The sequence below is a fragment of the Macaca nemestrina genome, chromosome X, assembly GCF_043159975.1.
Source record: "Macaca nemestrina isolate mMacNem1 chromosome X, mMacNem.hap1, whole genome shotgun sequence".
Classification (NCBI taxonomy): domain Eukaryota; kingdom Metazoa; phylum Chordata; class Mammalia; order Primates; family Cercopithecidae; genus Macaca; species Macaca nemestrina.
Window position 1 is genome coordinate 110,954,658 of NC_092145.1, and position 24,152 is coordinate 110,978,809.

Genomic DNA, 24,152 nt, shown 5'->3' on the forward strand with positions numbered 1-24,152 from the left:
ACAGTATGAGGGAAACGGGACAGCCAGAGTGGCACCATGTGAAAATCAACTCCATCTTGAAACTAGCAAGATACATAGTCCTACCAGTCACAACCCATGGTCCTAAGATGTTTGGAGTTGAGAAAGCAGACGAAAGGTACCTCCACGGACATGCCCCCACAGCAGCAGAAACTGCAGGGTTCCCAACACCCAACAATATATGCTTTCAACATAATTATGCTCTCATGGACTTACACACTGGTAAGTCAAGGATAGTTGTCTTTAAATCAACAGAATGATAAATTTCATCATGCAAGTCTTTGCCCACCTGCACAAAGGTACAGGTAAGTTTAGTCTTTATATAGATAAGACCCCTATATAAGAAAAACCTGATCAGGCCAAGTCTCACGCCTGTAATCCTAGTATTTTGGGAGGCTGTGCTGGCCAGAACACCTGAGCTGAGGACTTCCATCGAGAGCAGCCTGAGCAACATCAGAAAATCTCAAAACTACAAAAAACAAAGAAAAAGCCATCAAAAAATTACCTGGGCATGGTGGCATGTACCTAGACTCACAGCTACTCAGGAGGCTGAGGTGGGAGGATCGCTTCAGCCCAGGAAGTCAAGGCTGCAGTGAGCTCTGGTAACACCACTGCACCCCAGCCTGGATGACAGAGTGAGACCCTCTCTCAAGTTTTAAAAATTGAACATAAAAACATCCAATTTTATCAATCGAATTCACTATATTAACAGATGAATGGGAAAAAATGCTGTGGTCGAAATAGATGCACTATTTGATGAAACTTAACATAGATTCAAATGAATACACTCAGCATATTTAGAACAGAATGGAATGACTTACTCTGAAGAAGTCCGTCTACAAAAAAAGGACAGTAAATATGACAGTGAAATGTTGAAAGTTTTCCGGTTCTCATCAGGGATAAGACAAGGATGTCCACTATCACCATGGAACAGGTGGGTCTGCGCAATGCCATAAAATCAGAAAAGGAAATAAAAGTCTTTACAACGGCAGCAACAGTCCTGGTGCGGAGGCCCACGCCTGTAATCCCAGCACTGTGGGAGGCAAGGCGGGTGCATCACTTGAACTCAGGAGTCCAAGAACAGCACGGGAAACATGGCAAAACCCCGTCTCTACAAACAATACAAAAGGACAAAGAAAAATAAATGGCAGAAATAAAATTGCTCTTATTGAAGGATGATATGTTTCTGTATGTTGAAGACTGAAAATGATCTAGAAATAAACTTTTAGAGTTCATAAGCATATTTCACAAGGCTGCTGGATAGAAAACCAATATATAAGAATTATGTCTCCGCCGGGCATGGTGGCTCACGCTTGTAATCCCAACACTTTGGAAGGCCGAGGCGGGTGAATCACGAGGTCAGGAATTCAAGAGCACCCTAGCCAAGATGGTGAAACCCCATCTCTACTAAAAATACAAAACTTAGCCGGGAGTGCTGGTGGGTGCCTGTAATCCCAGCTACTTGGGAGGCTAAGGCAGAGAATTGCTTGAATCCGGGAGGCGGGGGTGGCAGTGAGCAGAGATCGCGCCACTGCACTCCAGCCTGGGTGACACAGCGAGACTCTGTTGCCAAAGGGAAAAATGAAAGAAAGAAAAAAGAATGATGTGTCTACATACCAGCTCAAACAGTTGGAATATAACATTTCAAAGAATGATACATGTCTCACAGCATCAAAAAGCTAGAAATAAAGTTCACAAAAGATGCGCAAGACTTCTTTGCAGAGGGCTGTAAAGCTTTATTGGGAGAATTGTAATGAACAAATTTCCAACATAGGAGCAGCCTGCATCATTTCAGCGTGTCTTCTTTTAACACTGTCATTGCTTTTCACCTGTAACAGAAACATAACAATTAGCAACGTGACTTAGCAACAGATTATTTAAATGACCCTAAAGGCATACAAAACACACTACAGTTTGGATTTTGTTAAATGGACTAGAAACAAAACCCAAAGGGTGATCCTGTGTCTTACATCCAATTAAACCTCAATACAATTTGAGGACGGACCTGTAGAATTTAAAGGTAATTTCTTCCCTAAACATCCAGTGCTTCCTTTCAATTCAAAAGCACTTACAATTCACAGTCAGGAATCTGGAAAACACAAGTGTAAAACATACTTCAGTTGATTAGTCAGGAAGTCCTAAAGTCATGGTCTTTCAACTTTAAATCTGATCAATCCATGTCTCTAAAGCTGAAACTTAAATGTAACATTTGATATGGTGAGAGATGATTATATCACATATGTGTCAACAGTCTTATTAGAAATACTGGCTCATGAAGACTGACAGTGTGGCAGGGAGCGTGCATAGCACAGGCATCTTACTCACACGCATGCTGAGCATCACTGACCTACATGCCACAGAGGATAGGAACTAACCGGTCTCTCGCCAGTTGATAATTTCATCACTCAAGGTTTCCGTGAGGAAAGATTTTAAAAGCAATTGTTCATTAAAAGCCAGAGAATCCCAGCCTGGGCAACATAGTGAGATCTCATCTCGAAAAAAAAAATTTTTTTTTAATTCAACAGAAAAAAAAAAAAAAAAAACAACTTAGGCACGGTGGCTTGTGCATATACTTTCAGCCACTCAGGAGGCTGAGGTGGGAGGACTGCTTTAGCCAGGGAGCCAGAGGTTGCAGTGAGCTGAAATCACACCACTGTACTCCAGCCTGGGTGACAGACTGAGACTCTGTCTCAAACAAACAAAGAGGAGGGAGAATTCACAATTTGACAAGATACTACCATATATATTCAGCTCTCCACACGGAAAAACTAAGATGAAGCAGAGTGACCGCTCACTTTCTTAGTAGCAATGAAATCTCAATTTAGAGATTTTCAGATGACTCAGGCAGGGTTTCATGATTTGGGATCAACACATCATGCGAAGCAGATGATCTCTGTATCCCATGCATTCTATACAACAGGATCAGAGTATGAAAGAACCAGAAGGGAAAATGGTTTTAAAATCTCTGACTTCAACTCACTATTTTCATAAGAACCAAAGACAGGTTTAGAAGTGAAAGGACTCACTCAGCATCTCGCCAAGGCTGTAAGAGCTGGTATTAGAACCCGCATCAGTGCTTCGGCATTTTTCACACCAAGTGATGGGTGTTACAAATGTGTTATGTATTTGTTAAAAGCAGATCTATACAAAAGCATCTGAAAATTATGAGCTATTGGTTCAAGGATTTAGATTCAAATCTTCATTCATCATGGCTTTGACTCAGTTTGTTTCTATATCTGACAGCCTATCAGTCGGGTGCTGGGGCCTGAACTACGTTTCAAATAACCTTTCTATATAAGAACTCTAGTATTACAGAGGCAGTACTGTTACCTCTCTGCTATTAAAAATATAATGCTGGGTCGGGCTCCGTGGCTCTCGCCTGTAATCCCGGAAATTTCAAAGGCGAGGCACGTGGATAACCCGAGGCCAGGAGTTCGGGACCAACCGGTGCAACGGAACGAAACCCCATCAATACTAAACATACAAAAATTAGCTGGGAACGGTGGAGCACGTCTATAAGCCTGGCTACTCGGGAGGCACACGCAGGAGAATGACTTGAACCCGGGAGGCTGAAGTTCCAGTGACCGAGGTGGGACCACTGCACTCCAGCTTGGTCGACAGAGCGAGACTCTGTCTCAAAAAATAACTATTATTATTATTATTATACAATACTGTGGAAACAGACACCCTACGATCTGCATGTCTAATGGATTGCCTACCTTATTCAGGCCTTTTCACCTCCTCTGGATTTGGCAGGCTCATCTCCTGGACATCAGGACCATCTTCACGCTCATAATCGGGCGTCGGGCGAACCTCTTCCTGGCTCTCAGCTTCAGACTCTGGCCCTTAAAAATAAAAAATACGTATCAATTTAAGCAGTAAAACATAAAATATCAATGAGAAAATAATACCCATGCTCTCGGTGTTATTTTATCAAAGCTTTAGCTACTGTAATAATAGATGTGTTGACAAGAATCCCAGGAACATTATTTCAGGAGTCTGTTAGCAGAAAACAGGAAAACAAGGTGCTCCAAATATTACCCTCTTCCTTTCCGAAGACTGCCCTCAGACAACGTTGTGGCCTCCTTTGCTCTTCTCTGTTATTCTACTTCTGATTGTCCTTACCTCATCAAATGACTCAAGGCTGAAATCCTGTCTCTCACAGCACTTACACTCCTAGCACTCAAACTCTCCTATGGCCTGAGTAGCCACGAATCAACGCTGAGTCGAAAAAAGGTCTTTAAAAAATACACGAAAAAGCCCAAACTGCAGAACATTCTGCAAACCAACTGGTCTATCCTCTTCAAAAATGTCTGTATCATGAATGACAAAGAAAAATTAAGGAAACATTCCAGATTAAAGGAAACTAAAAACACCTGAAAAGCACAGGTAAGACGTGATCCTGAACCGGACTCTGGATCAGAAAAAGAAATCCTATCAATAACATTATCTGGGTCGGGCGTGGGGTCTCACGCCTGCAATCCAAACACTTTGGGATGCCAAGGTGGGCAGATCAGGTGAGGTCAGAAGTTCAAGACCGCAGTGGCCGGCGCCTGTAGGCCCAGCTACATGGCAGGCCGAGGCGTGAGAATCCCTAGAACCTGGGAGGTGTAGGTTGCAGTGAGCCAAGATCGCACTACTGCACTCCAACCTGGGCAACAGAGGGAGACTCCGTCTCAACAAAGAATAACGAAAGGAAGAAAGAAGTTGTCTGGGGAGCTGGCAAAATTTGAGTATGCACTGCGTATTAAATGACTGCATTTTCTCATTGTTAAATTTCCTGATTTTGATCTTTCTGCAGTGATGATCCAAGAAATGACTTTCTCTTTGTGCTGACGATATACACACCCTCGAGTACATAGGGGAAAGGACCATGATACCTGAAACTTTATCTAAACAAGTCAGCATTAATAACAGTAAACATATATCCGCGTGTGGGTGTGTGTGAGTGTGTGGGCAGCCGGGTTAGAGAGGGAGGGAACAGATATAAAACCTACGGAGAGAAAGCTATTAAAAATTGGTGAATCTAGGTGAAAAGTATATGAGTTCGTTGTACTATTCTTGCAAATTTTCTATAAATGTTATGTCTTGAATATAGACACAGTAAAAATTTTAAAGAATATATGACAACTACACTGAAGTTTAGGAAGAGAGGAGGTTTTCTTTCAATTGTGGTAAAAAAAATACACATATCCTCAAACTTACCGTCTTTTTTTAAGTGGTACAGTTCACTAAGGAGTTATGTCTGCAACATTACCAGCCACTAGGCACAAACTTTGAATCTGTGTTTTCCTATACCATGAAACCTTTATTTATTTACTTGTTTGTTTGTTTGTTTACTACTGATGAGATCTTGCTATGTTTCCCAGGCTGGGCTTGAACGCCAGAGCTCAAGCGATTCTCTCACCTCAGCCTCCCAAGTAGCTGGGACTATGAGTGCACGGCGTTCAGCCCAGCTTGAGACCTTTCTCCTAAATGACAATCTGAGGATAAACCACAGGACATGCATAATGCTTATATTCAGCCATAGAGTACCAAGAGCGGTGTGCATCACCTAAGAAATCTGAAGTCTACAACATGGATAGGATTTCAGTTACAATTACAATGTCAATTTCTGAAGGACTGATTAGCTGAATGGATATGAGGACTATGGAAAATCTTACAGTCATGACACCCATTACCTACTGGGATAAACAGAAACTTAACTTTCTTCAAACAAAGTTATATTTAGTCCGAAGGTCCCAAATGTAATATTCCATAAATGAACCCCGTGAAGAACAAAGCACCAAATATAACATTGTTTGTGAATCACACAAAATATACTGTCCCGCACTGAGAATAAGGGAGTGGGTGGACAGCAGGTAATGGGCATTGTTATCAGTCATATTCTAGAAACTTTTAACAATGAATCCCTGGAATAATCCATGACCTCAGTTACATAAATGTTTCCTTTCAAAACATTTTATCTCGGAGAAATGATTTCCATCTCATGTTAATCCCAGGATAACTCCTTTTCTGTTTTTCCAACCATAAAACGATTTAATCACCTCCTAAAAGCCACTTAGAAAATCACTAAACCAGCTACCTGTATGGCAGTATCCTCGTATATCCGGCTTTTATCAAACGTACCATAAAAATATCAATCTAAGGAAACGGTGGCCAACATTCAGTGACTTGGTTTTTGGAGCTGCTCCTGCTCCTCTGAACTGGGTCTCTTCTTGGGCCAGTACTAAGCTACCTTACAGAAAAGCATTTGCGTTTTAAGCATTTTCAGCAAAATCTTTCCTTCTTTACAGCAACATAGATGATAGGAAGACACAAACCTTGGAACAAAGTACAAATTGTGTATTCACCAGTCAATCCCGGCACCTCTATTCTCTCATTCATAAAGTCGAGAAATTTTATCACAGTGAGGGATTTGCCTAAGCTAAGCTGCAAACTACATAGCCTCCTGGCTTTTCCAGACAATTTCAGGCATTCTTTCCACTGATTTCTTTCCTCCTGTTCCTGCTATGTAACAATGCATAACACACACACACATGCACACGCACACACTCAGACACACACACCAGCGGGCATTCTTCTTCCCTTTCCATCACCTTGACCTGCAGATGCTCCCTCATCCTCTCCCTCCTGAGCAGGTGCAGGATCCTGACTTTGAGTTGCTGGTTCCCCTTCTTCAGGTTTTGGTGGTTCCACTTCTTCATCACTGAACTGCTCGGGCTGGGGAATATGTGTGGGTATGCAAATAAAGAAAAAAAAAACAAGTTTTGCTATTGATACAAAATTTTACATATATACACAGAATACATAGCTATTTCTGATCATAACTAAGCCTAAAGACATTTTTCCAACTCTATTCTCTATGGCCAAGAACGTTACTCTACCCACAGGGAGGTTACTGTGAGAAAAGTGACGCACAAGGACTTTGGAAGCTATTATACTCTGTGTTGGAATACATGTGTACGATCTGTCATTAACAAACAAAGCATGAGAAAGAAGTCATAGGCAAGAGCTGAAGAACACGAGAGGAAAAACGAAAAATTCTCCAGAATCAACGTTTCCTTCATGAGACGCCATAATCATGTTTTATCAGCAGGAAAGACGTTTCTCAGCATTTCCATACTAATGCAACAACACTATCGCAAAAATTAATTTCTGCTAATAGAAAACATCGAATTAATATTTAAGCGCTCACCAGCATAGGCCCAATCATTTCAGGAGGCTCTACATAGCGTCTTGGTCTACGCCGGTAGGTCGATCTTCCTCGCCAACTCATATTTCACACTGAAAACAGACAACCGTGATTGGGAACATGCGCTCCAGAGGGCTACTATATTCGATCTCTTCCATGGATCAATGTTAACTTGTCGTTTTAATTTTGAAAATACTCTCAAAATAAGTCCCAGAGTGAAGCATACGTGTGTACGTTTTCTAAGTGCCTACAAAGCCATTTATGCTGGCCAAGCTGGCAGAGCAGTCATCTTAAGGCGTGTGGCAAGAGGCAGAGGACATTTTTTTCTAAATTTCTTTTGGACGCGGGGTCTCGCTGTGTTGCTCAGGCTGGAGTGCAGGGGCGCGATCACAGCTCACTGCAGCCTCGACCTCCTGCTCAAGGGATCCTCCCGCCTCTGTGTCCCGAGTAACTCGGACTATAGGCGAGCACCACTATGCCCCGCAGATACAGGTCATTTCTGATGAGGTTTAGTTTCACAAGCGGACTCCCCACGAAAACACTAGTGAATCACAATTCCCGTGATGGCTGCTTTGGGCAACTCCCGCTTCCTAGAGCCATTCACCCCCTCTCACATCAAGTTTGGTTGCACCGCACTGCCTCGCCCACTCCTTCCCACTTTTCCCAGAACTTCCACGGAGGACGTGAGACCTTGCAGTGCTTCTCACTCAGGCGCTCCACACTCCACACCGCTGGGGGGCGCTCACCAGGCCGTAGCCTTCCCAGGTACCAGGTTCCTTCTTTACCGACTGCCTCACCCCCACCGGGCACCCCATTCAGGATCTGCCCTGTGTCGTCGGGGGTTCTCGGCACCTCGGGACTCCATCCCCCAAACAGCACTCACCCCATCATCACCTGAGCCCCTGACCACCTTCCCTCTGCGGACCACCTTCCTCCCTGTCCAGGCCCCCTCACGACCACAAAGTCGATGGTGGCCTGGTAGCCTGAGAAGAGAAGGAGGACGACCTCGAGGTCCTTCTCCCTCAGAGGCCACAGACCAGGAAGCGGGATCCACCGGACCCACCCGAGGCCCTCTTCACCCTCACTCACACTTCAGCCCCCGTTATGACTGGCCTGCAGACCTACCAGACGAATCTCAGTAGGGGAAAAAGAGTCCGGACGGCAAGAACGAGACCGCACAGCCTCACAGCTCCCTGGCGTTCTTCACGTGGGCTAACGGGCTGGGCGGAAGACGCCCAGTGAACATGCGCACTGAGAAGGGAGCCCAGAGAGCATGCGCGGCTGTGGGCCTGGGCGGGCTGCCGTTCCCAACCCCATGCCCCAAACCCCCGATTCCCATCCACACTGAGGATAATGGAATCCAACCTCCCTTTGCTGTTTTCTATGCTTCTGGGACTCAAATACCTCAAGTAGTGCTCCCCTCAAAACTCACTCGATTTTCAACTGAACCGACCCCGACACACACACACACACACACACACACACACACACACACACAAACCCAGGGTCCTCTCTTGCCCTGGCCCCACCATGGGGACAAGAACCACGGTGACTGCCTGGAAAGACAGGTAGACCACCTGCAAAAACAGCAATAGCAACCTACCCCACAAGGAAATTGTTCAATGTGAACAAGTCACAGAAAGAGACTGAAAGAAAAATGAATACAATCTCTAGGACCTGTAAAGAAATACTAAAACGGTATCTATACTCTTTAGAATCAGAATCACAGAAGGAGAAGTGACAGTATTAGGGAAACGGGACAGCCAGAGTGGCACCATGTGAAAATCAACTCCATCTTGAAACTAGCAAGATACATAGTCCTACCAGTCACAACCCATGGTCCTAAGATGTTTAGAGTTGAGAAAGCAGACGAAAGGTACCTCCACGGACATGCCCCCACAGCAGCAGAAACTGTAGGGTTCCCAACACCCAACAATATATGCTTTCAACATAATTATGCTCTCATGGACTTATACACTGGTAAGTCAAGGATAGTTGTCTTTAAATCAACAGAATGATAAATTTCATCATGCAAGTCTTTGCCCACCTGCACAAAGGTACAGGTAAGTTTAGTCTTTAAAGAGATAAGACCCCTATATAAGAAAAACCTGATCAGGCCAAGTCTCACGCCTGTAATCGTAGTATTTTGGGAGGCTGTGCTGGCCAGAACACCTGAGCTGAGGGCTTCCATCGAGAGCAGCCTGAGCAACATCAGAAAATCTCAAAACTACAAAAAACAAAGAAAAAGCCATCAAAAAATTACCTGGGCATGGTGGCATGTACCTAGACTCACAGCTACTCAGGAGGCTGAGGTGGGAGGATCGCTTCAGCCCAGGAGGTCAAGGCTGCAGTGAGCTCTGATAACACCACTGCACCCCAGCCTGGATGACAGAGTGAGACCCTCTCTCAAGTTTTAAAAATTGAACATAAAAACATCCAATTTTATCAATCGAATTCACTATATTAACAGATGAATGGGAAAAAATGCTGTGGTCGAAATAGATGCACTGTTTGATGAAACTCAACATAGATTCAAATGAATACGCTCAGCATATTTAGAACAGAATGGAATGACTTACTCTGAAGAAGTCCGTCTACAAAAAAAGGACAGTAAATATGACAGTGAAATGTTGAAAGTTTTCCGTTTCTCATCAGGGATAAGACAAGGATGTCCACTATCACCATGGAACAGGTGGGTCTGCGCAATGCCATAAAATCAGAAAAGGAAATAAAAGTCTTCACAACGGCAGCAACAGTCCTGGTGCGGAGGCCCACGCCTGTAATCCCAGCACTGTGGGAGGGAAGGCGGGTGCATCACTTGCACTCAGGAGTCCAAGAACAGCACGGGAAACATGGCAAAACCCCGTCTCTACAAACAATACAAAAGGACAAAGAAAAATAAATGGCAGAAATAAAATTGCTCTTATTGAAGGATGATATGCTTCTGTATGTTGAAGACTGAAAATGATCTAGAAATAAACTTTTAGAGTTCATAAGCATATTTCACAAGGCTGCTGGATAGAAAACCAATATATAAGAATTATGTCTCCGCCGGGCATGGTGGCTCACGCTTGTAATCCCAACACTTTGGAAGGCCGAGGCGGGTGAATCACGAGGTCAGGAATTCAAGAGCACCCTAGCCAAGATGGTGAAACCCCATCTCTACTAAAAATACAAAACTTAGCCGGGAGTGCTGGTGGGCGCCTGTAATCCCAGCTACTTGGGAGGCTAAGGCAGAGAATTGCTTGAATCCGGGAGGCGGGGGTGGCAGTGAGCAGAGATCGCGCCACTGCACTCCAGCCTGGGTGACACAGCGAGACTCTGTCGCCAAAGGGAAAAATGAAAGAAAGAAAAAAGAATGATGTGTCTACATACCAGCTCAAACAGTTGGAATATAACATTTCAAAGAATGATACATGTCTCACAGCATCAAAAAGCTAGAAATAAAGTTCACAAAAGATGCGCAAGACTTCTTTGCAGAGGGCTGTAAAGCTTTATTGGGAGAATTTTAATGAACAAATTTCCAACATAGGAGCAGCCTGCATCATTTCAGCGTGTCTTCTTTTAACACTGTCATTGCTTTTCACCTGTAACAGAAACATAACAATTAGCAACGTGACTTAGCAACAGATTAAATGACCCTAAAGGCATACAAAACACACTACAGTTTGGATTTTGTTAAATGGACTAGAAACAAAACCCAAAGGGTGATCCTGTGTCTTACATCCAATTAAACCTCAATACACTTTGAGGACGGACCTGTAGAATTTAAAGGTAATTTCTTCCCTAAACATCCAGTGCTTCCTTTCAATTCAAAAGCACTTACAATTCACAGTCAGGAATTTGGAAAACACAAGTGTAAAACATAGTTCAGTTGATTAGTCAGGAAGTCCTAAAGTCATGGTCTTTCAACTTTAAATCTGATCAATCCATGTCTCTAAAGCTGAAACTTACATGTAACATTTGATATGGTGAGAGATGATTATATCACATATGTGTCAACAGTCTTATTAGAAATACTGGCTCATGAAGACTGACAGTGTGGCAGGGAGCGTGCATAGCACAGGCATCTTACTCACACCCATGCTGAGCATCACTGACCTACATGCCACAGAGGATAGGAACTAACCGGTCTCTCGCCAGTTGATAATTTCATCACTCAAGGTTTCCGTGAGGAAAGATTTTAAAAGCAATTGTTCATTAAAAGCCAGAGAATCCCAGCCTGGGCAACATAGTGAGACCTCATCTCGACAAAAAAAAATTTTTTTTTAATTTAACAGAAAAAAAAAAAGAAAAAAACAACTTAGGCACGGTGGCTTGTGCATATACTTTCAGCCACTCAGGAGGCTGAGGTGGGAGGACTGCTTTAGTCAGGGAGCCAGAGGTTGCAGTGAGCTGAAATCACACCACTGTACTCCAGCCTGGGTGACAGACTGAGACTCTGTCTCAAACAAACAAAGAGGAGGGAGAATTCACAATTTGACAAGATGCTACCATATATATTCAGCTCTCCACACGGAAAAACTAAGATGAAGCAGAGTGACCGCTCACTTTCTTAGTAGCAATGAAATCTCAATTTAGAGATTTTCAGATGACTCAGGCAGGGTTTCATGATTTGGGATCAACACATCATGCGAAGCAGATGATCTCTGTATCCCATGCATTCTATACAACAGGATCAGAGTATGAAGGAACCAGAAGGGAAAATGGTTTTAAAATCTCTGACTTCAACTCACTATTTTCATAAGAACCAAAGACAGGTTTAGAAGTGAAAGGACTCACTCAGCATCTCGCCAAGGCTGTAAGAACTGGTATTAGAACCCGCATCAGTGCTTCGGCATTTTTCACACCAAGCGATGGGTGTTACAAATGTGTTATGTATTTGTTAAAAGCAGATCTTTACAAAAGCATCTGAAAATTATGAGCTATTGGTTCAAGGATTTAGACTCAAATCTTCATTCAACATGGCTTTGACTCAGTTTGTTTCTATATCTGACAGCCTATCAGTCGGGTGCTGGGGCCTGAACTACGTTTCAAATAACCTTTCTATATAAGAACTCTAGTATTACAGAGGCAGTACTGTTACCTCTCTGCTATTAAAAATAGAATGCTGGGTCGGGCTCCGTGGCTCTCGCCTGTAATCCCGGAAATTTCAAAGGCGAGGCACGTGGATAACCCGAGGCCAGGAGTTCGGGACCAACCTGTGCAACCGAACGAAACCCCATCAATACTAAACATACAAAAATTAGCTGGGAACGGTGGAGCACATCTGTAAGCCTGGATACTCGGGAGGCACACGCGGGAGAATGACTTGAACCCAGGAGGCTGAAGTTCCAGTGACCGAGGTGGTACCACTACACTCCAGCTTGGTCGACAGAGCGAGACTCTGTCTCAAAAAATAACTATTATTATTATTATACAATACTGTGGAAACAGACACCCCACGATCTGCATGTCTAATGGAGTGCCTACCTTATTCAGGCCTTTTCACCTCCTCTGGATTTGGCAGGCTCATCTCCTGGACATCAGGACCATCTTCACGCTCATAATCGGGCGTCGGGCGAACCTCTTCCTGGCTCTCAGCTTCAGGCTCTGGCCCTTGAAAATAAAAAATACATATCAATTTAAGCAGTAAAACATAAAATGTCAATAAGAAAATAATACTCATGCTCTCGGTGTTATTTTATCAAAGCTTTAGCTACTGTAATAATAGATGTGTTGACAAGAATCCCAGGAACATTATTTCAGGAGTCTGTTAGCAGAAAACAGGAAAACAAGGTGTTCCAAATATTACCCTCTTCCTTTCCGAAGACTGCCCTCAGACAACGTTGTGGCCTCCTTTGCTCTTCTCTGTTATTCTTCTTTTGATTGTCCTTACCTCATCAAATGACTCAAGGCTGAAATCCTGTCTCTCACAGCACTTACACTCCTAGCACTCAGACTCTCCTATGGCCTGAGTAGCCACCAATCAACGCTGAGTTGAAAAAAGGTCTTTAAAAAATACACGAAAAAGCCCAAACTGCAGAACATTCTGCAAACCAACTGGTCTATCCTCTTCAAAAATGTCCGTATCATGAATGACAAAGAAAAATTAAGGAAACATTCCAGATTAAAGGAAACTAAAAACACCTGAAAAGCACAGGTAAGACGTGATCCTGAACCGGACTCTGGATCAGAAAAAGAAATCCTATCAATAACATTATCTGGGCCGGGCGTGGGGTCTCACGCCTGCAATCCAAACACTTTGGGATGCCAAGGTGGGCAGATCAGGTGAGGTCAGAAGTTCAAGACCGCAGTGGCCGGCGCCTGTAGGCCCAGCTACACGGCAGGCCGAGGCGTGAGAATCCCTAGAACCTGGGAGGTGTAGGTTGCAGTGAGCCAAGATCGCACTACTGCACTCCAACCTGGGCAACAGAGGGAGACTCCGTCTCAACAAAGAATAACGAAAGGAAGAAAGAAGTTGTCTGGGGAGCTGGCAAAATTTGAGTATCCACTGTGTATTAAATGACTGCATTTTCTCATTGTTAAATTTCCTGATTTTGATCTTTCTGCAGTGATGATCCAAGAAATGACTTTCTCTTTGTGCTGACGATATACACACCCTCGAGTACATAGGGGAAAGGACCATGATACCTGAAACTTTATCTAAACAAGTCAGCATTAATAACAGTAAACATATATCCGCGTGTGGGTGTGAGTGTGGGGGCATCCGGGTAAGAGAGGGAGGGAAGAGATATGAAATCTACGGAGCGAAAGCTATTGACAATTGGTGAATCACGGTGAAAAGTATATGAGTTCATTGTACTATTCTTGCAAATTTTCTAAAAATGTTATGTCTTGAATATAGACACAGTAAAACTTTTAAAGAATATATGACAACTACACTGAACTTTAGAAAGACAGGAGGTTTTCTTTAAATTGTGGTAAAAAACACACATATCATCAAATTTGCCGTCTTAACTATTTTTAAGTGGTACGGTTCACTAAGGAGTTATGTCTGCAACATTACCAGCCACTGGGCACAAACTTTGAATCTGTGTTTTCCTATACCATGAAATCTTTATTTACTTGTTTGTTTGTTTATTAGGAATGAAGTCTTCCCGTGTTCCCAGGCTGGGCTTGAACGCCAGGGCTCAAGCGATCCTCTCACTTCAACCTCCCAAGTAGCTGGGACTATGAGTGCACGGCATTCAGCCCAGCTTGAGACCTTTCTCCTAAATGACAATCTGAGGATAAACCACAGGACATGCATAATGCTTATATTCAGCCGTAGAGTACCAAGAGCAGTGTGCATCACCTAAGAAATCTGAAGTCTACAACATGGACAGGATTTCAGTTACAATTACAATGTCAATTTCTGAAGGATTGATTAGCTGAATGGATTTGAGGACTATGGAAAATTACAGTCATGACACCCATTACCTACTGGGGTACAGAGAAACTTAACTTTGTTCAAACAAAGTTATATTTAGGTCCGAAGGTCTTAAATGTTATAATCCATACATGAACCCCATGAAGAACAAAGCACCACATATAACACTGTTTGTGAATCACACAAAATATACTGTCCCGCACTGAGAATAAGGGAGTGGGTGGACAGCAAGTAATGGGCATTGTTGTCAATCATATTGTAGAAACTTTTAACAGTGAATCCCTGGAATAATCCATGACCTCAGTTACATAAATGTTTCCTTTCAAAACATTTTATCTCGGAGAAATTATTTCCATCTCATGTTAATCTCAGGATAATTCCTTTTTTGCTTTTCTAACCATAAAAGTATTTAATCACCTCCTACAAGCCACTTAGAAAATCATTAAACCAGCTACCTGTATGGCAGTACCCTTGTGTACCCAGCTTTTATCGAACGTACCATATAAAAATATCAATCGAAGGCAACGGTGGCCAACATTCAGTGACTCGGTTTTTGGAACTGCTCCTGCTCCTCTGAGCTGGGTCTCTTCTTGGGCCAGTACTAAGCTACCTTACAGGAAAGCATTTGAGTTTTAAACATTTTCAGCAAAATCTTTCCTTCTGTATAACAACACAGATGATAGGAAGACACAAACCTTGGAAAAAAGTACAAATTGTGTATTCACCAGTCAAGGGTTCTCGGATAAAACACAATCCCGGCACCTCTATTCTCTCATTCATAAAGTCGAGAAATTTTATCATAGTGAGGGATTTGCCTAAGCTAAGCTGCAAACTACATAGCCTCCTGCTTTTGCAGTCAATTTCAGGCATTCTTTCCATTGATTGCTTTCCTCTGTTCCTCCTATGCGCCAATGCATAACACACACACACATGCACACACGCACATGCACACACACAGACACACACACCAGCGGGCATTCTTCTTCCCTTTCCATCACCTTGACCTGCAGATGCTCCCTCATCCTCTCCCTCCTGAGCAGGTGCAGGATCCTGACTTTGAGTTGCTGGTTCCCCTTCTTCAGGTTTTGGTGGTTCCACTTCTTCATCACTGAACTGCTCAGGCTGAGGAATAGGTGTGGGTGTGCAAAGAAAAAAAAATAATAAGTTTTGCTACTGATGCAAAATTTTACATATATACACAGAATACATAGCTGTTTCTGATCATAACTAAGCCCAAAGACATTTCTCCAACTCTATTCTCTATGGCCAAGAACGTTACTCTACCCACAGGGAGGTTACTGTGAGAAAAGTGACACACAAGGACTTTGGAAGCTATTATACTCTATGTTGGAATACATGCGTACGATCTGTAATTAACAAACAAAGCATGAGAAAGAAGTCATGGGCAAAAGCTGAAGAACACGAGAGGAAAAACAAAAAAATCCTCCAGAATAAATGTTTCCTTCATGAGACGCCATAATCATGTTTTATCAGCAGGAAAGACGTTTCTCAGCATTTCCATACTAATGCAACAACACTTTTGCAAAAATTAATTTCTCCTAACAGAAAACATTGAATTAACGTTTAAGCTCTCACCAGCATAGGCCCAATCATTTCAGGAGGCTCTACATAGCGTCTTGGTCTACGCCGGTAGGTCGATCTTCCTCGCCAACTCATATTTCACACTGAAAACAGACAACCGTGATTGGGAACATGCGCTCCAGAGGGCTGCTATATTCCATCACTTCCATGGATCAATGTTAACTTGTCGTTTTAATTTTGAAAATACTCTCAAAATAAGTCCCAGAGTTAAGCATACGTGTGTATGTTTTCTAAGTGCCTACAAAGCCATTTATGCTGGCCAAGCTGGCAGAGCAGGCATCTTAAGGCATGTGGCAAGAGGCAAAGGACTTTTTTTTCTAAATTTCTTTCGGACGCGGGGTCTCGCTGTGGTGCTCAGGCTGGAGTGCAGGGGCGCGATCACAGCTCACTGCAGCCTCGACCTCCTGCTCAAGGGATCCTCCCGCCTCTGTGTCCTGAGTAATTCGGACCAGGCGAGCGCCACTGTGCCCCGCAGATAGAGGTCATTTCTGATGAGGTTTAGTTTCACAAGCTGACTCCCCACGAAAACACTAGTGAATCACAATTCCCGTGATGGCTGCTTTGGGCAACTCCCGCTTCCTAGAGCCATTCACCCCCTCTCACATTAAGTTTGGTTGCACCGCACTGCCTCGCCCACTCCTTCCCACTTTTCCCGGACTTTCCATGGCGGAGGTGAGACTTTGCAGTGCTTCTCACTCGGGCGCCCCGCACTCCACACCGCTGGGGGGCGCTCACCAGGCCGTAGCATTCCCAGGTGCCAGGTTCCTTCTTTACCGCCCACCCCGCCCCCACCGGGCACCCCATTCAGGGATCTGCCCTGTGTTGTCAGGGGTTCTGGGCACCTCGGGACTTCCATCCCCCAAACAGCACTCACCCCATCTTCACCTGAGCCCCTGACTGCCTTCCCTCTGTGGCCCACCTTCCTCCCTGTCCAGGCCCCCTCACGACCACAAAGTCGATTGGTGCCTAGCAGCCTGAGAAGAGAAGGAGGACGACCTCGAGGCCCTCCTCCCTCAGAGGCCACAGACCAGGAAGTGGGATCCACTGGACCCACCCGAGACCCTCTTCACCCTCACTCACACTTCAGCCCCCGGGATAACTGGCCTGCAGACCTACCAGATGAATCTCAGTAGGGGAAAAAGAGTCCGGACGGCAGGAACGAGAGCACACAGCCTCACAGCTTCCTGGCGTTCTTCACGTGGGCTAAGGGGCCGGGCGGAAGACGCCCAGTGAACATGCGCACTGAGAAGGGAGCCCAGAGAGCATGCGCGGCTGTGGGCCTGGGCGGGCTGCCGTTCGAAGCCCCATGCCCCCAACCCCCGATTCGCATCCACACTGAGGATAATGGAATCCAACCTCCCTTTGCTGTTTCCTATGCTTCTGGGACTCAAATACCTCAAGTAGTGCTCCCCTCAAAACTCACTTGATCTTCAACTGAACCCCCCCCCCCCCACACACACACCCAGGGTCCTCTCTTGCCCTGGCCCCATCATGGGGACAAGAACCATGGTGACTGCCTGGGAAGACAGGTAGACCACCTGCAAAAATGGCAATAGCAACCTACCCCACAAGGAAATTGTTCAATGTGAACAAGTCACAGAAAGAGACTGAAAGAAAAATGAATACAATCTCTAGGACCTGTAAAGAAATACTAAAACGATATCTATCATTTGTAGCATCAGAGTCACAGAAGGAGAAGTGACAGTATTAGGGAAACGGGACAGCCAGAGTGGCATCATGTGAAAATCAACTCCGTCTTGAAACTAGCAAGATACATAGTCCTACCAGTCACAACCCATGGTCCTAAGATGTTTGGAGTTGAGAAAACAGACGAAAGGTACCTCCACGGACATGCCCCCACAGCAGCGGAAGCTGCAGGGTTCCCAACACCCATAACGATACATGCTTTCAACATAATTATGCTCTCATGGACTTACACACTGGTAAGTCAAGGATAGTTGTCTTTAAATCAACAGAATGATAAATTTCATCATGCTCTTTGCCCACCTGCACAAAGATACAGATAAGTTTAGTCTTTATATAGATAAGACCCCTATATAAGAAAAACCTGATCAGGCCAAGTCTCACGCCTGTAATCCTAGTATTTTGGGAGGCTGGGATGGCCAGATCACCTGAGCTCAGGACTTCCATCGAGACCAGCCTGAGCAACATCAGAAAATGTCATCACTACAAAAAAAAACAAAGAAAAAGCCGTCAAAAAATTACCTGGGCATGGTGGCATGTACCTAGACTCACAGCCACTCAGGAGGCTGAGGTGGGAGGATCACTTGAGCCCAGGAGGTCAAAGCTGCAGTGAGCTCTGATAACACCACTGCACCCCAGCCTGGATGACAGAGTGAGACCCTGTCTCAAGTTTTAAAAATTGAACATAAAAACGTACAATTTTATCAATTGAATTCTCTATATTAACAGATGAATTGGAAAAAAAAATGCTGTGGTAATCGAAATAGATCCACTGTTTGATGAAACTCAACATAGATTCAAATGAATCTCAGCTCACTGCAACCTCCGCTTCCTGAGTTCAAGCAATTCTCCCTCAGCCTCCCAAGTAGTTGGGATTACAGGCATGCACCACCATGCTCGGCTACTGGGTTTCACCATGTAGGCCCGTCTGGTGTTGATCTCCTGACCTCAAGCGATCTGGCTCCTTTGGCCTTCCAAACGGCCGGGATTACAGGCATGAGTCACCATGCCTGACTTGTCCTTTACTTTGGAGGGAACGTTCTAGGACTGAACTCCAGACCACTGAACTCCTGACAGGCATGTGGCAGGTTCCTGAATTTTAAGTGTTCATCTCCCACCCTCTAGAGCCCATGTGTCTTACCAAGTCCTTCATTGTGCTGGCCCCCTCTTACATAAGGTAATCGACATCATGACTTGATGTGATGTTCTGTGGGGTATCCAGACTGTCCAGATCCCCTTTTACTAATTATGACAGAAGTCAGGAGAGTTAAAATACCTTTGGGACAAAACTGTAAATGAATATTGTCTCCCATTCTGTATGATTGTAAACTGTTTTTGATCTTATTTTCTGATAGGAATAGAAAAGCATGCATTCGACAAATTGAGGGCCACATACCATGGACCTGAGGCCAGGTTAAGGTTCCCTAGAAATGATACAACATCTGGCTGCCACTGGGGCTGCTGTTTTTTGGTTGAACTATGGCAGTCCGCTGTCAACCTTCAGGATCCAGCCAGTTTCTGAAGGAGCCAGACTGACAAATTAGATGGAGACACGATGAGACTCACTATCCCTGCATCTTCTAGATTCTTAAAGGTGGCACTAATCTCAGCCATACCCCCAGGATCCAATATTGCTTTTGATATTCTGCTGAGTGGAGGGTAGTGTTGTGGGTTGAATAGTGTTCCTCCACCCCACTACAATTCAGATGTTGGAGTCCTAACCCCCAGTACTTCAGAAAGTAATCTTATATGGAAATAAAGGCATTACAGATGTAAATTAGTTAAGTTAGGATGAGATCATACTGAAGCAGGTGGACCCCTAATCCAATATGACTGGTGTTCTTATAAGAAGGGGAAATTTGGACACAGACACACAGACACACATAGACATAGACACACACACACACACACATGCCACATGAAGATGAAGGCAGAAATTGGAGTGATGCTTCTACAAGCCAAGGAAGCCAAAGATTGGCAGCAAACCACCAGAAGCTGGGGAAGAGGCAGGGAATATATTCTCCCTCGTAGCCCTCAGAAGGAACCAACCCTGACAACACCTTGATTTTGGACTTCTGGCCTCCAGAACTGTAAGATGACGAACTTCTGTTATTTAAGTCACCCAGTTTGTAATACTTTGTTATGGCAGCCCCAGGAAACCAATACAGGCAGTTCCAGAGGTTTCCACTTAGCCTTCCCCACATCCCAGCTCTTACCCCACAGGCCAAGGAACCAATGTAGGAGTTACACTAACTACCGATTATGTCAATCCCAATTATATATTCAAAGACCAGTAAAATGACAACCAGTTGGGACCTTGGCCCCATTGCCCCACTGTAAGCACCATAAAGTCCCACTAAGGTGGACTTGGGCCAGGACTCTATTCATTATCTGGCCTTTGTACACCCCACTCTAACAGAGGGGCCACAATGACACTTTGAGTCTCTAGATATCAATGTAAACTCAGACCCTGTGTCCAATAGTCCTTAAAAAGTCTGGATATTTTTCTTTTCCTAGTGCAGTTGTCTAAGACCAGCTCCAGTGGCAAGGGTTATGATTCATCCCACTAGTTGCCCTCATTAAGTTACCCTGAAAGAACACCAGGCCACCACAATTTTAAAGGAACAGCTCCTTGATTATATGTAGAGGAATAGACCATGCAAATACAAACCCATACCACCAGACCCCCTTCAGGTTCTTTCAGGGCCTGCCTCAGCTTCACAGCTGCCTGGGCTGAGTTCACATGTTTCCTAGGATGGCCCGCAAGCAGTGACTCAGTGAAGCCACGGGGGAATAAAGGGCCAGCCATCTTGGCCCAACACAAGACACTCAGGTGAGCAGTACGCACTGCAATGGACTGAATGTTTGTTCCTCTACACTCCCCACTCCACCGAAATTCACATATGGAAACCCTAATCCCAATGTGATAGTGTTAGGAGGTGTGGCCTGTGAGAGGTCATGAGGTCATGAGGATTCTGCTAATGGGATTAGCGCCTGCTAATGGGATTAGAGGCCAGAGAGCTAGCTAGCTCTCTTTCCACCATGTGAGGACACAACATGAAGTAGGCATGTCTGCAACCGTAAGAGGGCCCTCACCAGAACCCAGCCATACTGGCACCCTGATTTTGGACTTCCAGCCTCCAGAACAGGGAGAAATAAATACTTTTTGTGTTTGAGCCTCCCAATCTATAGTTAATGTGTTCCAGTAGCCCAAGCTAAGACACTTACTCCAGAACTCCTGTCCAGATTAGCTGGCCAGGGCTTTGTTGGGCTCTCCATTGTAGTTCTGTTTGTTCCTCTGCCCAGTCATACTTCTGTCCCCTCCCTTTTACAGGTACTGATGCTTACTAAAGTTCTTGTCAGGCTCAGTAGCTCACACTTGCAATCCCAGAGCTTTGGGAGGCCAAGGTAGAAGAATCGCCTGAGGCCAGGAGTTCAAGACCAGCTTGGGCAACACAGAGAGACACCCATCTCTGAAAAAAAAAATTAGCCATCATGTCATTGCACTCCTGCGTGGATGACAGAGCAAGTCCCTGTCTAAAAAAAGAAAAAAAAAATTAGCTGGCCATGGTGGTGCATATTTATAGTCCCAGCAACTTGGGGGCTGAAGCAGGGGGACCACTTGAGCCCAGGAGTTGGAGGCTGCAGTAAGCCAAGATCCTGCCACTGCACTCCGACCTGGGCAACATAGCGAGACCGTGTCTCTAAATAAATAAGCAAAGTCTTGCCAACAGACTCCATCTCAGCAACAGTTGCCAGAGAATGCACCTTGTGATACATGTTCGCTCCATATTTGTATCAGGGCCATGCCTGTGACTTCTTGAAAAGTGTACTTCAACAGATATCAGAGGCAGCATAGAAATGTTACAAGGGCAAGCGCCTGGATAGGACAGAGAATCAGTTCTTTATTAAGAGCTGTGTGACATGGACACAGGGAGGGGAACATCACACACCAGGGCCTGTCGGAAGGTGGGGAGCAAGGGGAGGGAGAGCATTAGGACAAATACCTAATGCATGCGGGGCTTAAAACCTAGATGACAGGTTCATAGGTGTAGCAAACCATCATGGCACATGTATACCTATGTAACAAACCTACATGCTCTGCACATGTATCCCAGAACTTAATTTGTTTTGAAAAAAAAGACCTGTGTGAGGTCAATTGATATCTTTACTATTATCTCAACAAAACTGCTATGTTCTGGGTACCCTGCCTTGGGAACACGTTGAGGCTCTCTAACAGAGAAAGGGCAGTGCATACACTAAAAGATGTAAAGGAAAGGGAACGTTCTCAGTAACATTGTAAAGAGGGTGTGTTTCTTCAGGGTTTTCCCTTTATCCTTTTGGCATCCCCTCTGCACTCTCTTCCTTCTTCTCTATTATCCATGCCAACTGCACCGCGACCTGGGTCCCCAGAAAATCTCCAGGACCTTTTCCTCCATCCCCTTCCCCTGTCCACCAAAAAGGACCAATGCTTCATTACCCCTCTAATGTTTCATTCTCTTAGACAGGTGCTAAGTGATTCATTCATCTGGTCAATCAGGCTATTAATAGCTGCTAATAGCACTGTGAACAGTCCCATTTCTATGCTTTTTCCAGCAGAGGAGTATAATGTGGGGTTTTAGAGCCATATTAGGGCCAATAGGACAGACAGTTGCAAGAAGAAGCAGTCACAAATCATGACTTCTCAGCAGCCACTTTGATATGAAAAGACAAAGTTTAGAGTGGGATCCTAGGAAAGGGATAGTGACAAGCATGGCCTTCAGCAGCCAGAAACAAGTGGCCTGGGCTACTCCAGGGGCTGGAGAAGTGATGGGACCAGGGAGAAGAGTGAGATTGCTCCAGCCACCTTCTTGTGAGTTCTGACTTGTATTCCCAGGCAATTCCCAACAAAGAACTGATTTGAAAACAGTCCGGATTGTTTGCTAACAGTTTGCTGCCCTTGTCCTGGAGAAATTGACTTCAGGTAAATGTCAACGTCTGATTAAAAGAAACAGGAAGCATTCAGAACTCTTGACAAAAAGAAAATAAAATTGAATAATGAAGGCTGTGCACATGGAGCCCTTCCTCCGTGATAACCAAGACTGACACAGCCAGGAAACTGTATTCAAAGTTATCTGGAAGAATACTTTTCCTTGTGGGTTATGGCTTTGATTAAGAGTTAGGTTCATATACTTATGCTTGTATTCACTTTTGGGGTTTGCTTTATTTCTCCCATTTACTTTTACCTTTTTTTTTTTTAAACTACGTAGCTTTTTTTCATTTTCCTATGCATCACAAGAGGAAATGTTGGAAACATACACTGCAAACAGAAGAAATTTTAATTGCCTTTAGATAAAGAGTTACGTTGTGTTTTAAAAGTAGATTGCTGGGCCAGGCAAAGTGGCTCATGCTTGTAATTCCAGCACTTTGGGAGGCCAAGGCGAGTGGATCACCTGAGGTCAGGAGTTTGAGACCAGCCTGGCCAACGTGGAGAAACTTCACCTCTACTAAAAATACAAAAATTAGCCTGGCGTGGTGGTGCATGCCTGTAATCCCAGCTACTTGGGAGGCTGAGGCAGGAGAATTGCTTGAACCCGGGAGGCAGAGGTTACAGTGACCTGAGATTGTGCCACTGCACTCCAGCCTGGGCAACAGAGTAAGACTCTGTCTCAAAGAAAAAAAAAAAAAACTAGATTGCTATACCATCTCAAGATATCAAACCTGGCTCCAGGTCCTTAATGTACTTCTGGAATTAATAGCAAAAAGAAAACAAGAAGAACAAAGCTGGAGGCATCACGCTACCTGACTTTGAACTACACTACAAGGCTACAGTAACCAAAACAGCATGGTACTGGTACCAAAACAGATATATAGACCAATGGAACAGAACAGAGGCCTCAGAAATAACACACAGCTGCAACCATCTGATCTTTGACAAACCTGACACACACAAGCAATGGGGAAAATATTCCCTATTTAATAAATGGTGTTAGGAAAACTGGCTAGCCATATGCAGAAAACTGAAACTGGACTCCTTCCTTATACCTTTTACAAAAATCAGCTCAAGATGGACCAAAGACTTAAACGTAAGATCTAGGTCCATAAAAATCCTAGAACACCTGAGCAATACCATTCAGGACATAGGCATGGGCAAAGACTTCATGTCTAAAATACCAAAAGCAATGGCAACAAAAGCCAAAACTGACAAATCAGATCTAATTAAACTAAAGAGCTTCTGCACAGCAAAAGAAACTATCATCAGAGTGAACAGGCAACCTACAG

At 44.3% G+C, this 24,152-nt stretch overlaps 2 protein-coding genes across 6 annotated transcripts; both read right to left on the reverse strand.

Moving 5' to 3' along the window:
- Positions 1–1,712: 1,712 nt before the first annotated feature.
- LOC139360757 (G antigen 10-like) lies at positions 1,713–8,463 on the reverse strand. 2 transcript variants are annotated; one of them, XM_071088660.1, is made up of 5 exons: positions 8,339–8,463; positions 7,217–7,305; positions 6,618–6,741; positions 3,738–3,863; positions 1,713–1,847 (listed from the first exon to the last, which is right to left on the reverse strand). In XM_071088660.1, the coding sequence occupies exons 2-4, from the start codon at positions 7,295–7,297 to the stop codon at positions 3,739–3,741; spliced, it is 330 nt and encodes a 109-aa protein (XP_070944761.1). In that variant the 5' UTR covers positions 7,298–7,305; positions 8,339–8,463; the 3' UTR covers positions 1,713–1,847; position 3,738. The 2 variants fall into 2 exon arrangements, with proteins under 2 accessions (XP_070944761.1, XP_070944762.1); XM_071088661.1 differs by having other exon boundaries at positions 8,303–8,442.
- A 2,220-nt stretch (positions 8,464–10,683) lies between these two features.
- LOC105493965 (G antigen 10-like) lies at positions 10,684–17,412 on the reverse strand. 4 transcript variants are annotated; one of them, XM_071088659.1, is made up of 5 exons: positions 17,304–17,412; positions 16,182–16,270; positions 15,584–15,707; positions 12,686–12,811; positions 10,684–10,800 (listed from the first exon to the last, which is right to left on the reverse strand). In XM_071088659.1, the coding sequence occupies exons 2-4, from the start codon at positions 16,260–16,262 to the stop codon at positions 12,687–12,689; spliced, it is 330 nt and encodes a 109-aa protein (XP_070944760.1). In that variant the 5' UTR covers positions 16,263–16,270; positions 17,304–17,412; the 3' UTR covers positions 10,684–10,800; position 12,686. The 4 variants fall into 4 exon arrangements, with proteins under 4 accessions (XP_070944760.1, XP_070944757.1, XP_070944758.1 ...); XM_071088656.1 differs by having other exon boundaries at positions 15,554–15,707; XM_071088657.1 differs by having other exon boundaries at positions 15,554–15,707; positions 17,268–17,395.
- Positions 17,413–24,152: the final 6,740 nt, after the last annotated feature.

What these genes read in the sequence shown, in the direction of transcription:
- LOC139360757 (XM_071088660.1), bottom strand. Translation starts at nt 7,297, where the DNA reads ATGAGTTGGCGAGGAAGATCGACCTACCGGCGTAGACCAAGACGCTAT. An exon ending in AAATGATTGGGCCTATGCTG is followed by an intron (nt 6,742 to 7,216) that starts GTGAGCGCTTAA and finishes CATATTCCCCAG; the next exon opens with CCCGAGCAGTTCAGTGATGA. An exon ending in GGGAGCATCTGCAGGTCAAG is followed by an intron (nt 3,864 to 6,617) that starts GTGATGGAAAGG and finishes TTTATTTTTAAG; the next exon opens with GGCCAGAGTCTGAAGCTGAG.
- LOC105493965 (XM_071088656.1), bottom strand. Translation starts at nt 16,262, where the DNA reads ATGAGTTGGCGAGGAAGATCGACCTACCGGCGTAGACCAAGACGCTAT. An exon ending in AAATGATTGGGCCTATGCTG is followed by an intron (nt 15,708 to 16,181) that starts GTGAGAGCTTAA and finishes CCTATTCCTCAG; the next exon opens with CCTGAGCAGTTCAGTGATGA. An exon ending in GGGAAGAAGAATGCCCGCTG is followed by an intron (nt 12,812 to 15,553) that starts GTGTGTGTGTCT and finishes TTTATTTTCAAG; the next exon opens with GGCCAGAGCCTGAAGCTGAG.